General features: G+C 49.5%; 1 protein-coding gene across 1 annotated transcript in view; it reads right to left on the bottom strand.

Annotated features, from left to right (window-relative positions):
• Positions 1-8906: 8906 nt before the first annotated feature.
• Positions 8907-12565, bottom strand: part of MAP1S (microtubule-associated protein 1S) — a 33451-nt gene continuing 29792 nt past the window's right edge. The window contains exons 6-7 of the mRNA XM_010845639.1: positions 11576-11811; positions 8907-10676 (exon numbers count right to left, since the gene is read on the bottom strand). Of these exons, the coding sequence (XP_010843941.1) occupies positions 10521-10676; positions 11576-11811 (392 nt within the window). The 3' untranslated portion in view covers positions 8907-10520. The remainder of the gene's footprint in view (positions 10677-11575; positions 11812-12565) is intronic.

The following is a 12565-nucleotide window of genomic DNA, read 5'->3' as shown; positions in this document are numbered from 1 at the left end:
CCGCGGCTGCGGCGCTGCCGCCGGATGGCCCCGCCTCCGGGGCGTGGCCGAGAGAGTCCCCACCTCCGCGGCGGCCTGGGAGGCAGGGGCGGGCTGCGAGTGCGCGCGGCCAGCCATTGGGCCATTTAGGCGGCCAGTTCCACCAGCCCTGCGTGCTGATAGTCTGGGGGAGCGGCTCCTGTTTTTAATCTCCCCGCCCCACTACCCGCATTCATTTGCATAATTTAAAGCGATAGATCCGGTTCCTTCCACCTGAGACTCTGGGGGAAGAGTCTCCAAATGTGTGACAAGCACTGAGAAGGACTCTTCTGATTCCTCCTACAAGCCTGTGAGCGGCACATATAGATCCTCATTTTACAGATGGGAAAACTGAGGCTCAGAGAAGGCTCCTGCAGGCTACGCAGCGAATCTACAGCCTGATGCAGGCACCCTCAGGATCTGGTCACAGGGGTGGGGGAGAGCCATCCTTCAGAATGTTGTCATGTCATAAACCTGAGAGGCTCCGGTCGCCCTCAAGTGAGTGCTCTTAAAATGAGATTCATACAGCGCCCGTGGGTCCTCCATTCAAATCTCTGTTCCTGGCTGATCTGCTTGCCTCCAGACCTGCTCCTCCACCAGCCTCCCGAACTTAGAAGGGCCGCCCAGGAACCTGGCCAGAGGCCTGGGAGTCTCTGAGAGCCTTCTCTTCCGTTCATCATCCACACTGGTCACAGTTAGCTCATTTCCTGTACCCTGCAGTGGCCTGGGCCCAGGGTGCAGCCTGGATGCTGCCTCGGCTCCCTATTGGTACATGTGCCTCTTCTTGCCTTTCCCCCTTCCTCCTGACAATCCCTGTTCCGCATGGCAACTATAGGGCTCCCCCCCAGCAAAGATTTACTTATTTAGTTGTTTTTGGCTGCTCTGGGTCTTTGTTGCTGTACAAAGCCTTTCTCTAGTTGCAGCGAGCAGGGATTACTCTCTAGCGATGGCATGTGGGCTTCTCATTGCGGTGGCTTCTCTTGTTCTGGAGCACAGGCTTCAGTGGTTGCAGCGTGTAGCCTCAGTCGTTGCAGCACACAGGTCTAGTTGCCATGCAGCATGTAAGCTCTTCCCAGACCAGGGATTGAACCTGTGTCCCCTGCATCGCAAGGCGGATTCTTAACCACTGGACCACCGGAGAAACCCTATAGAGGTTTTTAAAAATACATTTTAAATTGTAGAGCAGTTTTCAATTTACAGAATTACTATGAAGATATTACAGAGAGTTCCTGCATATACCACACCCAATTTCTCCTGTTATTAACACCTGACATAATATGGTACATTTGTCACAGTTAGTGAACCAACACTGAGATGTTGTTATTAACGAAAATGCATACATTATTCAGATTTCCTCAGTTTTCCCTAATGTTCTTTTTCTGTCCCAGGACTCCTTCTGGGGAAATCAAGTCATCATATTTTTTAGGCTTTTCTGAATTAAGCAGTTTCTTAGACTTTTTTGATATTAATGACCTTGACAGTTTTGAGAACTGGTTAGTTATTTTGTAGGATGACCCTCAATGGGGATTAAAAAATTTTTTTAAATTTAACTGTGTTTGACATATAATATTGTGTGAATTTCCTGTGTAGTACATGTTGATTAGATATGTTTATATACTGTTAAATGATTGCCACAATTGAAATTTGCCTGATGTTTTTCTCTAGGTTTGACTGGGGTGATGGGTTAGAAGATCACAGAGGTGAAACCTCCTCCCATCACAGTGTGTCCAGGGCGCACACCTTCAGCATGAAATTTCAGTGACGTTGAGATTGCCTGGCTAAGCTAGTGTCTGGCAGGGGTTTCCATTATCAGGTTAGTCTCTGCCTTCTTTCCAAGCTCTATCCTTAGGAAGGAAGTCACTATTTACAGCCCACATCCAAGGGATAAGGAATCACTCTCTCCTACCTCGAGGGCAAAAAATTACTTGGAATTCCTCTGATGGGAAATAAGTTTCTTCTCCCATATTGGTATGGAATCATGGATACTTATTCTATACTTTGGGTTATAATCCAATACTACTTTATTGATTATCTTGTTCAAGTTGTTCCAGCCTTGGCCATTGGAAGCTCATTCAATTGGCTCTCATGTTGCTTTGACATGCCCCCATCTTTTGCATTTTTTGTCCTTTTGTCTTTGTCTTTTTTTCTCTTTTAACACTTCCCTTTCTTTGTCACTACGACAAGCTTCAAGCTCATCTGATACATTTCCTGCCCTAGTCCTAGAATCAGCCTTTCTCTAAGGAGCAGCCCTGGTGCCCTTCGTTGGAGAGTACTTTTAGAAAACCAACATTTGGACAGTAAGTGTGCTCATCACTACTGGAGTATAGTTGTTTCTAGGCCCTCTCAGTGGACAGAGCAAGGACATATATGTGTGTATATTAACTTGTGTATATACCCAGATCTATATATATTCCCATACATAACTGTATCTATAGGAATTAAATGTGAATTCATACAGATGCCTTTACATTTACTAAACTGATCCTCCTCACCTTCTACTTTGCCTGTCTATAACCTCCCACTCCAATAGGGAGAAACCTGGCTCCTACCATCCCCTCTCCATTCGCTGAATTATTCCATTCAGGGCTACAGGTATAGAGGCTCAGGATGTTAACTTGTACTCACAGGGAGCAGGTTTCAAACAGAGAGTGATCACCTGCCTCTCTAGCTCCAAACCCTGCCCCAGTGCCCAGGACCCTCAGTCAAGACCCTACACCCCCGCCCTCCCCATCCCTAAGCCCTCCAGGCCAGCGCAGTCTGGCCTCGCTCCTCTCACGGCAGTTCTACAAAGTTGGTCTCACCTCAGAGCCTTTGCTTCTGCTGTCCCCTCCTCCGGGAGTTCTCTCAGTTCCCCATCTGACTGGTAACTTAGCTCTCAGTTCCTGCGCGGTAGCTCTGGTCTGGCTTTCTTTCAGCTCAGAGATAACCCCTCAGGGCTGGGGCATGGTTAGGCTTGGCGCCCGCCCCATCAGAAGCTGGGAGGTCCGTGGGGGCTCTGGCACCACCCACACCAGCTAGGTGGTGTCTGAACTTCATCCATACCCGCATACGTGGCTTCCTCAAGCCTGGGCCAGGGGCAAGGTGGGGAGAGGGCTTTGATTCTTGTTTTACAGGTGAAGGGACCAAGGCTGATAGGCAAGAGGCTGCTCTCTGAAGTCACACATGAAGACATGTCAGAGGCAGGGCTTGGCCCAGGTACACTGAGGCCTAAGCTCTCACCGGTCCTGACCTTGGATCCCAGCAGATGTTGTGAGGATGGGGGAGGACAGGATGCAGAACAGGCCTGTCTGGGGTTGGGGAAGGAATCTCAGGTATCTGGTCACCACCAATACAGTTCAAGGGTACCCGGAGGCTCATACCAATCTTCTGTGACTGGGTGTGGGATGAAGGTGTGGGGTCCAGAGAGCTTAAGAATATTCCCCAGGCCGCAGTCCCAGTGCTGCCAAGCTGGAACACAACCGACGTTTCCTGAGCACCTGCTGTAGGTCAGGAAGGGAAAAGGCACATGCTATACAGGTAGGGCGCCAGCCATGCCTGTCTCAGCAGCAGCCCTGGTTGCAGACCAGAAGGCAGCAGAAGAGTGACTTACTGGTGCACAGGGTGGTATTTTAAACTGAACTGTTTTTGACTGTGCTGGGTCTGCATTGCTGTGCATGGGCTCTCTCTAGTTGAGCTGAGCGGGGGCTACTCTCTAGTTGTGGTGCGAGGGTTTCTCAGTGCAGTGGCTTCTCTTGTGGCAGAGAGAGGGCTCCAGTGGTTGTGCTGTGGGCTTAGCTGCCGCTAGCCATGTGGGATCTTCCCAGACCAGGGATCGAACCCATGTCACTTGCATTGGCAGACAGACTCTTAAGCACTGGAGCGCCGGGGAAATCCAGGGTAGCGTTTAAAAGGGAAGAGCCAGAGGAGGAAGAGGCCAGAGGAGGCCCTGGGCTGGGGGTGGGGACCAGAAAGAGAGGAGGGAGGGCTTCCTGGAGAAGGATCCCTAGGTGGTGGGTTTGGAAGATGAGAGCTTTTATGTTGCCTCTCGGAGAAAGGCTACCCCTCCCCTCTCCATCTTGGCCTTTCAAGAGTCCACATCTTTCCAGATAAGTGCCCTGGCCACGCCCCACCAGGAACCAGGTCCCCCTAGCCCCGCCCCAAGCCCCTCTGGAAAGACTGCCAACTCTACATGCCAATCCTGGTGTGCTCACAGCTCCCCAGCTTGGCTGGTCTCTTCCAACACCCGGTCCTTTGAAGGGCAAGTTCCATCTGCTCAGTGGGGTGTCCATGAAGCTGTAGGGATGGCTCCACCCCCAGCCTCCCAGTGTTCTTGAAGCTTCAATTTTATGTCTCCTCTCGGTTCCTCAAAAAGACCAAGCCTCTGCTTCTGCGGGTCCCTCTGCCACCCTTGCTCCCAGTCGTCCCCTAATACTGGCTTAATCCTTTGCGTCCTTAATGTTTTTCCCCACCCCCAGGTGTGGTGGACTCCTCTGGCACCCAGTGCCAGCCAACAGGCCCGGCATCGTGGGGTGTTGTCCCCTCCTATGTGTCTGGCTCCCCTACTTGACACTGCTCCCCGACAGGGCAGCAGCTAGTATGCGTTGACTGATGCAAGGCTGGACGGTGGCATTCCAGGGAGGGGACACGTTGGGTGCAAAGGCCTGGAGGCATGATCCAGATGTTGGAGCAACACTGAGAAATCAGGGGGTGGTTGTTGCTCAGGCTCTGAGCAAGTATCGGGGAGGGGCTGCCGATGAGCAGGCAGTGCCCAGAGTGGGTGCCCAGGACAAGGTCACACATGGGTCACACATCTGGCTCCTGCCAGGGCTCCAGGGCCCCCGGTACTCAGGCTGCTGCCGGGGTATTTTTAGTGCATGCTCTGTAGAGGCTGGGCCAGACAGCTGTCAGCAGAGACTGGGGTGGGGAGGGAGGAAGAAGAGAGACGCAGAGAGGAGAGAGAGGAGAAAGGGGGTGGGGAACTCCAGGTCCCTAACTGTTCTAAGAGGTGAGATGGGAAGTCAGAGTAATGCCCGACACCAGGTGTTGGTAAACCACAGCCTTCGTAAGCTGACTCCAGCCCACTGGTTTCTTTCTGTAAACAAGATTTTATTGGAATGCAGCTATTTATTTCCATTTGTTCAGCTATAACAGCAGAATGGAGGTCTGGACAGACTCTATGGCCCACAACACCAAAAAAAAAATTATTTTTTTTAATAGAACAAGCTTGCCGAACCTCCTGCCCGCCAGAACAAAACTATCTCTTTGGGGGGACTTGTCAGTGGCTATTCATTGATTTCCATCACTATTTCTGATTCTCCTCCTCCTAGGTACAAGAGAGGAGTATGTATCTTTCAGCTCCTGTATTGGGCAGAGTCATTGGACTTGCTTTGGCCAATGAGACGAGAGTGGAAGTGGCACATAACTTCCTGCTGGAAATGCTTAGGAGCTGGTGCCTGATTTGTCGCATCCCTTTCCTGTCTGGCCACCCAATGTTCTGGGTGGTGGAAGCTCCGTCATGCTGGGCTGCTGAGTGAGGGTGATCAGAGTCACAGCAGCATGGGGAATCTGAAGGGCAGGGAAAGATCCGCCAAGTGTTGAGGGCAAAAGCCCAGACCCCTCCCTGCTCCCCACAACACACACACAACTTATTGAAATAAAAATATAAGAAAAGAAATATAATCCAGGTGGAGTTCTTTCTAGGAACGTAAAGACAGATCAATATTGAAAACCTACTGATAGATTAAAAAAAAACAAACAACATTTTGGCCCTGCTGCATGACATGTGGGGTCTTAGTTCCCCAACCAGGGATTGAACCTGCACCCTCTATGGTGGAAGACTGCCAGAGAAGTCCCTAGATTTTCTTTTTAAAGATAAACTTACTCCCTCTGGTGGTTCATAACTTTGAGGCCCTGTTATTAGATGCATATAAATTTGGAACTGTTACATCTTTTTGGTGAGTTAAAAGCTTTCATCTGATAGTTCTTATTTCTAGTGTGTCTGTGCTAAGTCGCTCAGTGGTGTCCAACTCTTTGTGACCCCATGGACTGTAGCCTGCCAGGCTCCTCTGTCCATGGGATTCTCCAGGAAAGAATACTGGAGTGGGTTGCCACGCCCTCCTCCAGGGGATCGTCCCAACCCAGGGATGGAACCCATGTCTCTTGCACTGGCAGGCGTGTTCTTTACCCACTGAGCCACCCAGGAAACCCCTTGTTTCTAGTAATACACCAAAAATAAAACTTTATTAGTGTGGATGTATCAGCTTTAATTTCTTTCTGTAGTATTTTCCAGGTTTATTCTCCCCCACCCGCCCCCCCATCATTTACTTTCAAAATTTCAGCATCTTCATGTTTAGATGTTTCTTGTAAGTAGCACAAAAATTGAACTAAAAAATACAGTCTGAAAAAAATCTATCTTTTAACTGGAGTTTTCTGCCCGTCTGCATTTACTTAATAACTGGCACATTTTTATGTATGTATTTTCATTATCTTGTGCTTTCTACTTGTACCTGTTTCCTTATGGAAGAATTTGGGACTTTTCTTTTTTTTTTTTTTCAGTCTAATTTTTCCCCTCTACTAATCTGGAAGTTATAGACTGCTTCTGTTCACCCAGTATCTACTATAACTATTAATACTGCTACTCTGCTCAACTAAGCATATGTCACTCTCCCCTCAATGTAAAGATTTTAAAAGTTTACTCCACTAACTTTTTACTTATTTGCCACTGTTGCCTAAATGCAATTTTTCATCCTACATACAGGATACTGTAATTCTTGTTAAGGAGGGTGACACTTCAGCTGTTATTCAAACTTCTTTGCTGTTTCCTTGTGCAAGTCAGCTCTTCCACTTGGATCATTTTCTACCTGAAAAAAATTCCCTCAGGATTTCACTCAACAAGGGTCTTCATTTTTCTCACCCTCCAAAGATGCTTCTGCTGAATGAGAACTTCTGGGTTGCTAAAGACGGTACCCGATTGTGTCCTGAGTTTCATGCTGTGGGGCTGAGGAGCTCTCTCCGTCTACTATTCTTGCTTTTCTTGTTGACTTTGGTTTTCTGCAGTTGTTCAGCTGCTCAGTCGTGTCTGACTCTCTGCGACCCCATGGACTGCAGCACACCAGGCTTCCCTGTCCTTCACTATCTCCCTGAGTTTGCTCGAACTCATGTCCATTGAGTCGATGATGCCATCCAACCATCTCATCCTCTGTCATCCCCTTCTCCTCCTGCTCTCAATCTTTCCCAGCATCAGAGTCTTTTCCAATGAATCTGCTCTTCGCATCAGGTGGCCAAAGTATAGGAGCTTCAGCTTCAGCTTCAGCATCAGTCCTCCCAATGAATATTCAGGGTTGATTTCCTTTAGTATTGACTGGTTTGATGTCCTTACAGTCCAAGGGACTATCAAGAGTCTTCTCCAACACCATAATTCGAAATCATCAATTCTTTGGCACTCAGCTTTCCTTATGGTCCAACTCTCACATCTGTACATGACTACTGGAAAAACCATAGCTTTGACTAGATGGGCCTTTGTCAACAAAGTGATGTCTCTGCTTTTTAATATGCTGTCTAGGTTTGCCAAGTTGTCTTTTTATATATCCTGCTTTGGATTTGGCTGGCTTTCTGAATACGAGTGAATTAACACCTTTCATTACTTTTGAAAAATTCTCCACCATTATCCCCTTCAGAATTTGCCCTGCTCTCTCTCCTCTGCCTCCTCATCCCCCTTTTCCCCTTCCCCTGTTTAGGAAACTCATTCAGTCCCATCTTTCAGTTCACCTATTTTCTCTTCAGCTACCTACAGTTCACTGTTGACCCAACCCAATTATTTGCTTTTTCATTTCTCTTAGTCCTATTTGGTTCTTCTACAAATATTACTGTCTCTTGCACTTTGTTCACTTTTCAGGATTAAACACAGCAAAAACACCAGGATTAAAGACATCAGGTCTTCGCCACTGGCACTGACAGGCTGTGAATTTTGATGCTGGCTCATATGTCCTGAGATGTGACTGGGAGAACTCTTTAAGATTAGGTGAAAGTTCCCCCGGGGTCTCCAGCATCTGGGACTGCTTTAAACCATGTCATCCACCTAAGTCTGCTTTCCATCTTTGAGAAGATCTTATTTTGATATCTACTTCATGCTCTGAGGTCTCTACTTATCAGATGCACCATCTTGAAGGTCCATGAAAAGATGAAGACCACCTTGTGTAACAGAAAAGCTGTTTCCTTTTTCCCTCCTGGGGTTTCTGTCTGCACTGTTCTGGCCTCTGACTGTTCCTCATTTTCTGGGTGCTCACTGATACATTAACCAACACTTAACTCATTTTCATCCAGCAATTTTAGTTGTTTTCATTGGGACTCTAGCTGCCACTATCTGGTCAGAAGCAGAAGTTGACAGCTTTTCTTACGCATGTGTTTGGGCCCCCTCTGTGAAGGTTCTAGAGCTCCAAGAGGAATGAGAATGTAGAAACAACCTTTTATGAAGGGAAAAAGCAAAATTAAGGAGAAAGAACCTGCCTGATGACCTATTGAGGCACAGAAATCTATACCAGAGAAAGCAAGGAGATGGCCAGAAAAGTTGGCGATGGATTAGTATAGATTCGGAAATAAACAACACATTTGGGATCTTTTTCAGGGAGGAAGGCATGTTTTGAATCTGTACACTGCATTGAAAATTGAACTGTCCAGGTTGGGGCAATCCCTACCTCTCCCTTTATCCCAAAATAAGCCCTACGTGGGTAAAAATAAACAGAAAAAAAAAAAAAAACCCAAAAAACCAACCTTGGGAGAATTTGTGCCAACTGTGCAAGGACCTCTAAAAGTACAAAGGAGAGACATTTAAAGAACTGAGGTTTGAAAATCATAAAAATAAAATGTTTACAGCAAAACTGCTCCTAAACAAAACTGAAAGGCAAATTTGGGGAAAAAAATTTTACAACGCAAGAGTTTATTAGTGGTTAAAATGGCAAATTTTGTTATGTATTTTTTACAATTAAAAACTTTAACAAGTTTATTGTCCCTATTTAGAAAAAAAAAGAATTATGATATCTGAATGAGAAAAAGACAAACGTCTAAATAAAAAAATTGAACTAATTAAAAATAAATATAAGAAAATGTTCCTAGAAAGAAATGAAATGAGAACAGGAGGCTGCACCTGTACTCAACAAGATGAAAAATCAGGGTGACATGGTATAAACAGTAAGCCTTCTTCAGACCCCAGACTAAGAGGTCTCTCCTTACAGGAAAATGAGCATAGGTATTGAGGGGTTAGCACTTGTCACATTTTTCTTAGGTCGCCATCCAATCCAGTGAGATGGCATCTTACTGAAAATTAAATCTAGGTGTTCCTATACATGCAGAACAGGGAGATTAGGGAGGGGGGTTCATCGGGAGATTGGTGTTTTGTAGCTTTTAGGTTTCAGACTGCGTTTTAAACACATTGCTGACTGAAGACATATTAATACATCTTTTGTTACCTGAACATTATTGACCAAAGACGTATCAATATTTAGACAGTAATACAATTAACAACACCAGGCAAAGTTGTCAGAGCTTAAAACTGGTCAAGGGTTCATTATACAATGTACGATTGTCGTTACCATTCACGTTTTCCTCCATTAGTTCCAACCTTGTGTATTTTATAAACACAAGTTTGTTACCATAAATTTTTCAAAAATGACGTATTGCTACATTCTGAGGAGACCTTGTCCGCGGGTTTTACGAGATGCCGGCTCTGACTGTCCGAGTGAGATACGCAGTCGTGTCGCCAAAGGCGGCAGCTCTTCAGACGACAGCTCCGATTCAGACGGCGTGAGCTTCAGACCGACGCAAGACGAGAAACCCCAGTGACTGACTCGGACACAGAAGCGAAAATGAAACGCACGGCGCTGGAGAAGACCTCACAGGTGTGTCAGGAGTAACTACTGAACGTAATAACCCACACAGTGTTAGTGAAACAACAGAAGAAAATTTTGGCCGGCCAAAATAAAAATGCTGGCCACGAGCATTAGTGTCTGCAAAAACCTCCCGGTCGATAATGAGTTGAGAGCTTGCTGTAGAGTATAAGACTGTCCTGCCATGAGTGTCAATCATCTCTAGGAACAGAGGGTGATTTCTATTGTAATGGATCGGGAGCAGAGTCAGGGCTCGGATCTCACCTTGGTTTGTGCAGCTGGGGTTTGGCAGCTGCCTTCCTGTCTATAAACCGGGGGACCCACAGGCACAGTTGCTAGGCTGGAGGGCTGATGTCGGCAGCCAGCTCTGCTGGCCTGGGAGGCACTGCCTCCCTGGGCCTGGGTTTTCCATCTGTGACATGGGGGCCAGGGCACATGTGACCTGGAGGCTGCTGGGGATTCCGCAGAAGCTGTCCCTCCCCACACTGGGGACCACCCCTTGGCAGCAGTGGCGTCTGGAGTGCGGCCGAGTCTCCTGCCAGCAGAAGGAACTGAGGCCACGGCTGAGTCACACCCTGTTTATTTCTGATGCAGGCGCGTCCCAGGACAGTGGCGGGTGCTGGGGGTGCTGTTGGGGGGGGCCTAGAACTCCACCTTGCAGGCGGGGAAGGCCTCGTCCTGCATAGACACGGTGCTGTTGCTGCCCAGCACCGTGATGCCCAGCGCCTGGTGCCGCGTGTGTGTCTCCTCATACCACTCATGCATCGCCACCGAATCGAAGGTGGGGATCAGGGTCACCTGCGGGTGGGACAGATAGATCGACAGTGAGGGGCGCACCCTCTGCCCTCCCGGCCCAGCCCCAAGGCATCGGAGGCCCCTCTTCTCTGACCATGTTTGCGCTGCCTCCGTTCTCCCACTGAGGTGTCTGCAGCTGGCAGCCGGCCTGTCCCTGAAGTGCCTTTTCTCTCCCATGGCACCCCGAGCGCCCTTTCACAGCCGGGAGACCAGACCACTCCTCTGCCAATTCCTCTCCATGCTTCCCAGCCCCTCCACTCCCCTGCTGTGTCCCCTGCTGTGTTGCCCACACCGCCCGCCAGCTCCCTGCATACAGCGTGCTCCCGCCTCTGCTCGCAACACGCCCTCCCAGCCGCTCTGTAACCTGGGTGCCTGACCGGGTGTCAGCACACTCGCACTGTGTGAGCGGCCAGGCACTGGAGGCTCCTTCCACCCAAATTCACCTTGTGCTTCGAGGCTGTATTTCAAGGATTCTCATGGGGACAACCCCAGCCATCAAGGGTCAATTGTCAACACACATAGACACCATACACCCCGTCCCTTCCTCTTGGATGATCCTCATAATATCAGGGAGACTCAATGCTAGGGCTCAGGTGAGGTGATCAAACCAGCCCTGCCCTACCTCACCCAGGGGTGCTGCAGACCAGGAAGTGGCGGTAACAGGAACAGAGCCCTGCGAGCTGGGCGGGCGGGTCCTGCATTTGCCCTCATAGCTGCATGGCCTTGGGGACAGGGATTAGTTTCTCTGAGCCCCACTCCCTCTTTGGATGTGGGTGAAGGTCACACCAACCTCACAGGACTGTGTGGGTTCAGCAGGAAGACCCTAGGAAGTGCTGCCCTGCCCAGTGCCAGGAGCTTGAAAATAACCCCAGGGACCGTCCGACGCCCCGGTCATCACACACCTGGAGCTGCCGATCCCACTGCTGCTTGCCAGCCAGGAGCGCGTCCAGGACAGCCCGCATGCCCTCTTCCTTGTGCTGGTCCTGGCCGCTGATGACGTAGCAGAGCGCACGCACCCGCCGGAAGAACTCCTCATCCACCAGGCGGGCACTGCCCCCGCTGGGCAGGTAGGCCAGGTCAAGGTAGACAGGGGAGCCCGGTGGGGCCGCTGACCCTCCTGACCGACTGCCAGCTGACCCTGTGGGTAAGAGGGATGGGATCAGTTGTGAGCTCTGGGGAACAAGGAAGGGCTGGCTGGAGACCCGGGGCCCAGGACGAGGCTCCCAGCTCTATCTGCACCTCTCAGAGTGGCTCCCTCCCTGGCAGGAGGCCTGATCTCACCATTTCATGGCAGACAAGTCCTCCCTGGCAGGTGCAGTAACTGGATGAATCCTGCATACACCCCAGTCAACCCCTCAAGGACACACCCTGGCCACTCCCTGGACATAGACATCCCCAGCACCTAAGGGGAGGGGTATTCAGGGAGGGCTTCCTCAAAGAGGGGGTTTTGGAGCTTGAGCCCCTGAAGCAGCAGTATCTGGAACGCTCTGCAGCAGCATCCATCTGTTTAATTACTCATGGGGAGTTTATCTGTTGTTTTTCAATTACTCCTGGGCACCACAGCCATCCTAGGGACACAGCAGTGACCAGAACAAATAACAATCCCTGCCTTAAGGGTTGACGGGGAGCCAGAGTGGGTGTGGGAAGGAGAGAGTCGAGAAAGGGAGATGCAGGCTGGGGCAGCTGCAGCAGGGCCTTGTCTGCACCCTGAACCCAGAGCCTGGTGCGAGGGGGACAGGGCCATCACTCCCGGGCCAGTGAACCCATCAACTCTTGAGGATGTAGCCGGCTCCTGGGCACAGGAAGTCTGTCAGATGTCTGATCATCTTAAAATCCTAAACACTGCCCAGACCAGGGCGAGGGACCAGAGGGCTGCTGCACGGTGCGGGGTG

Source organism: Bison bison, unplaced genomic scaffold (assembly GCF_000754665.1).
Source record: "Bison bison bison isolate TAMUID 2011002044 unplaced genomic scaffold, Bison_UMD1.0 scf7180017864221, whole genome shotgun sequence".
Classification (NCBI taxonomy): Eukaryota; Metazoa; Chordata; class Mammalia; order Artiodactyla; family Bovidae; genus Bison; species Bison bison.
This window is presented reverse-complemented; position numbering and strand designations above follow the sequence as displayed.